This window comes from Haliaeetus albicilla, chromosome 2 (assembly GCF_947461875.1).
Source record: "Haliaeetus albicilla chromosome 2, bHalAlb1.1, whole genome shotgun sequence".
NCBI classification, from domain to species: domain Eukaryota; kingdom Metazoa; phylum Chordata; class Aves; order Accipitriformes; family Accipitridae; genus Haliaeetus; species Haliaeetus albicilla.
Window position 1 is genome coordinate 79,480,712 of NC_091484.1, and position 4,748 is coordinate 79,485,459.

General features: G+C 52.0%; 1 protein-coding gene across 1 annotated transcript in view; it reads right to left on the minus strand.

Annotated features, from left to right (window-relative positions):
• Nucleotides 1-4,321, minus strand: part of CCDC12 (coiled-coil domain containing 12) — a 41,658-nt gene extending 37,337 nt beyond the window's left edge. Inside the window, exon 1 of the mRNA XM_069778402.1 lies at nt 4,133-4,321. Within this exon, the coding sequence (XP_069634503.1) occupies nt 4,133-4,258 (126 nt within the window). The 5' untranslated portion in view covers nt 4,259-4,321. The remainder of the gene's footprint in view (nt 1-4,132) is intronic.
• Nucleotides 4,322-4,748: the final 427 nt, after the last annotated feature.

Here is a 4,748-nt window from a genome sequence, read left to right on the forward strand (position 1 = left end):
TCTCCTCCAGCACAGCAGAAAGCTTACCTTCAAGGCTGTTCCCACCACCTCTTCACTTGGCTCTCCAATGGCTTCTAGATAACAGGATACTGTGAGTGTTTTTGGGGATTCACTTTCCTTGGTTTGAAATTTTTGGGGGGGTATAAAAGAGGGAGAGATGATCTTTCCATTTGCAGGACTCACAAACAGTAACAACGCTCATACAAAGCAAAAAAAAGGCTCTGCTACCCACCCTGGTTGAACCTGCACGCATCAGACCTGTCCCAAGGACGTAAAAACAGTCTCAAATAATAACCTGATGCCCTTGTTGCTCAGAAGCACCAAGCACAGCCTTAGCAGGTCAGACTAAAAGATGGGGTTTGGACATTTCAGCTACACACTGGCAATTCAAAGGCAAGCAGCCCTTTAGCTCTCCAGCCACGACAGAGCAGGCTGTGCCACAGCCCTCAGGGCTTGTAAGCTTAGTAAGCAATTGCTGCAAGATATTTTGATTTTTTTTTTGGGGGGGGGGGGGGGGGGAGAGGAAAGCTTGCAAACCAAGATTACAGTTACACAATTCAAAACTTTTTTTTTTCCCAGAACAGGAAGCAATATTCAATATGCCAACAAGTCAGTCCACAATTTGATTGCTTGCTGCTGAAAGACAATTTTATTTAACTTTAGGAGGGAAATGGCCTCTTTGATACCATACCTGATTCTCTACATTGCAAATGCTGCTGATGCCAAGGCCATACATTGAGATTAGGAATCCAACATCAGCCTGCATACTATTTTAAACATATTTGTATAAGCAAGTGGTGACTGACATTTCTCAAATGTAAATTATGCCCAGAACTCAAACACACACACACACACACTTTTTATTGAGTAAAAGCCCCATTTGCTGGTGATCAGTAAAAGGTGATGCAACAGGTCAGGTAAGCACAGCAGAAAGCACAACATCATCTGTTGAGTTTTTGTACACCTGGGTATTACCTCACTCATTTCCTCCCTGACTGGGAAAAGATAGGCATCACCTTCCCATGAAAATTGAGCACATGGTGCAATTTGCGGAGAAGCACTGAACTGAAGGAGGTTCCTTGTTGGATCTTAAGTAGCCATTCCCTAAGCATACAGAAATGCAGCAGAAAGTGCAGCACCTTCTCTCCTGCAGACCCCAGTAGCAGCTTTTCACAGCAGCAGGTGAGGATCAGCAGGGCCCCTCCTCTTCTCTATACCCCACACACCCTCTGCCAGGGTTTGGGCTGTTGCAAGCACCACAGAAGACTTGGGAAAGACCTGACTAGTTAGATGACAGCATTTGCAGGTGAGATCACTCACAAGGAAATCCAACGACGGCTGGCAGAAAGGTTGTAAAATCACGCCTAACTGAGCAATGAGACAACAGGTGAAATTGAGAGCCTGATGTAAAGCAACACACATGGGGGGGGGCGCAGGTGGAATAATTCTGGCTACACATGCACAGGGAATAGGCTTCCGATGAGGTCTGCTGCTGCAGAAAGGTCTCAGTTGAGACTGATAGGACTGGAAAAAGTAGATGAGCTTTGACAGTTGAAGACAGGCTTGTATGGCCAGTGAGAATATAGAAGAAAAAAATGCAAGAGGAAATTGTGTGCCAGCACTGTAAGCCCACAAGTGCCCCACACTGAGCCAGGCACACAGTCCTGGATCCCCTCTCGGCAAAAGGGCATCCCAGCACGCAGGGAAGTACCAGGGAAAGTCACTGAGATGATTCAGAGAGATTTGTATACAAAGATAGGCTTCACAGACCACAGCTTGAATCTGGAAGAGATATCGAGAGCGCTATAAAACCATAAACATGAAAACAGAATGATTATTTTGTGTTTCTCACAAGGGCTGTGAGAGAGAGCACCCAAGGCAACTTCCATTTAATGGGTTTAAAACAAAAAGAGGTAGTTTTGTCGTTAAACAGTAGAACTCTGTCTCAGGATGTTGCAAAAGCAAAGAGTAAAACCATATTTAGAAAGGCTTGGACAGACTCAGCAGGACAGGTCTACCAGGAGCCATCATGTGCTACTGAGCATTACCCCCAAAGGTGCAATAAGCTGGTACTGAGCATGAGATACTACTCATGGGAAAGAAGTAAGAACAGCTTGAGTCCTCACAGGGACCAAGTCAGAAAACCTCACCCCAAAATTTAAAAAAACACACGGCAGTAAAGCAGATGAGAACACCACCCTGTGTGCTACACCCTCCACAACCGCTCCATCTTACTCCCTCTAAATTTGCCAGACAGGACAGAAAAGAAAGGAAAGAGCTTTTCCTTTGAAAGGAGCTGCTCTTTTTGGTAAGGCTGGGCACAGGGCTGTATCCCACCTTCCCCTTTCAGAAAGCTCAGCTCTCCAATAATAACAAACACCTCAAGGGAAGAGAAGCAGCAGAACATGCTTGGCCTGCCCACCAAAGTCACAGCTCCTATCAATAACCCCAAGCGAAGGTCCTTCAGTGGAGGGACAAGACATCTTCCCACATTACTGGACCAAACTAACCCGGATCAACAAATTCAGGATGACATGGTGGAGGGGAGCAGCTCTAGCACTGACTTACTAGCCCAAAAGAGGACAATTAAGCAATGCCAGGACATGCCGAGACACACTGGAACATGGCCGCCTTCCTCAGTAGGCACTCCCGAGTTATTAATTGCCAAGCTTCTCAAGTTTAATCCATCCTCCTTTCACCCTCAATTAAAAAAATAAAAAACCACTCTATTTTAATATTTTGAGCTCAGCATTTGTGGGGGCAACAAGGACAGCCAGGTAAAATAATGGAGGGGTTTTGGGGAGGATTCAACCCATCACAAAACTTTTCAGATAAGCTCCCTGAGAATTGATCCCGGATATTCTGCTGGCAACAGCACCTTCCGAGACACAAGATTTACAATAACCACAGCGAATTCCTCTGGGGCTGAGCAAGCAGCCTGCCACACCATCCACAGCGCACATACCCGAGAAGAAAAATCCCAATTTACGGACCCGCTCGGCCCTGACTTTGATCAGGCAACACACCCGGTTCCTCAGTATCCTCAAGCCTGCACTAAAGGCAGTCAGGTCTCGACGTCTCTATGGAAGAGAAGTTTAAGGCCCAGAAAGCACCAGAGAAACGTAACGTGTTGTTAATTAACCCCAGAGTGAATCTCTGTTTTCATCCTCACTACCAAACCCAGGTCGCAGCCTGGATTTCAAGTGTGATGCATACACAACGAACTGCAGAGATAAGGTGGAAAAATCAAGAGACTTAATCACACAAGGTGGGGGGGGGGCATTTAGCAAAGACCAGGGGCAGCACAGCAAAGGCAGAACAGAAAAGCAAGAGGAAGCCCGAGGCCAGACAGGCCACAGGGTCTTACAGAGCCAGCACGGACTCCGCATATGGGACCAAAGAGACCCAGTACCATCACCAGGGCATCCCCCAAATCCCCAAGCCCCCTCCTCCTGCGCTTACACCCCTGTCTTGCATCCCTCTTACCCCACAGCGGGGGACCCCCTCTGCCCCACTCCTCTCTGCTTTTCCCCCTCTCCTGCCCACCCCACCAGACACCAGCCAGCCATCCCCCTTGCCCCCAGTGCCCCATCACCTGAGCCCCTCGCTATGCCCAGCCCCGCCAGCCTGGTGGCCCCAGACCCCTCATAGCCTTACCCAAGCACTCCTGAACCCCCACCATCACCCTCACCACCCTCTCCCTCCCAGTCCCCCCAGTCTCCCCCTTTACCCCCTACTCTCTGCCCCAGACCCCTCCCTTCCCCCAGGACCCCCCCCCAGCCTCCTTTTCTGTCTCCAGGCCTATCTGCTGTCCCTTGCCCTTCTACCCCACACTCCTCTCCCCCAACCTCTCCTAAGCCCCCTCCCTCATCCACAGCCCCCCAGTATCCCCAGTCCCTCCCAACCCACCCGCTCCCCATCTCTCCTGCGCCTATAACCCCTCCTCCAGGCCTTCTGCCCCCACACACACACATCCCCAGACCCTCTGTGGCCCCCCCAACACCCCCAGACCCTCTGCGGACCCCGCCCTCCCGACGCCCTCAGCTCCCCACAACCCCAGGCCCACTCCAGACCCTCACGCCCTTCCACCGCCCACCCCAGACACCCCAAACACGGCCATTCCCCCGCCCACCTGAAGCGTGCGCTGCCGCAGGGCCCTCAACCTCTCCCTCCGCCGCCTCGCCTCCTCCTCCAGCCTCCCCAAGGCCGGGCCCGCCGCCGCCTCCTCCGCCTCCACACCACCACCGGGCGCCGCCATCTTGCTCCCTTCTCGCCCCTCCTCCTTTTAACTCCGTACAACCCGCAGCGCGCATGCGCGACGGGTGCAACACACACCCACACCCCCCCCCCCCCCATCGAGAGCCGAGCGCATCGATGGGCTAAAGCGCGGCCGGGGGGCGCAGTCGGCGGGGCGGAGGGGGGGGGCATTTAAAAAAAAAATAAAAAAAATAAAAAAAATTAAAGGGTAAAATAACACCAAATCCTACTCCTTCACCCGGCTAGGTTTATTCCCCCGCCCTCCCAAGGCTGATTTAATTGCGGGGGGGGCTAATTATTTGCAGGGGGGGGCATTTTACCTTTCCCACTCCTCTTTTTGCCTTCCCCCCCCCCGGCAGCCCAAAGTGCTGCCGGGGGGGGGGGAAGGCAAAAAGAGGGGTGAGGAGGATACCCCCCCTCTCCAGCAGGTACCCGGTATCGGGGGGGGGCCTGTCACCGCCCCCCCCCCCCGCCCCGTACCTGGGGGAGGG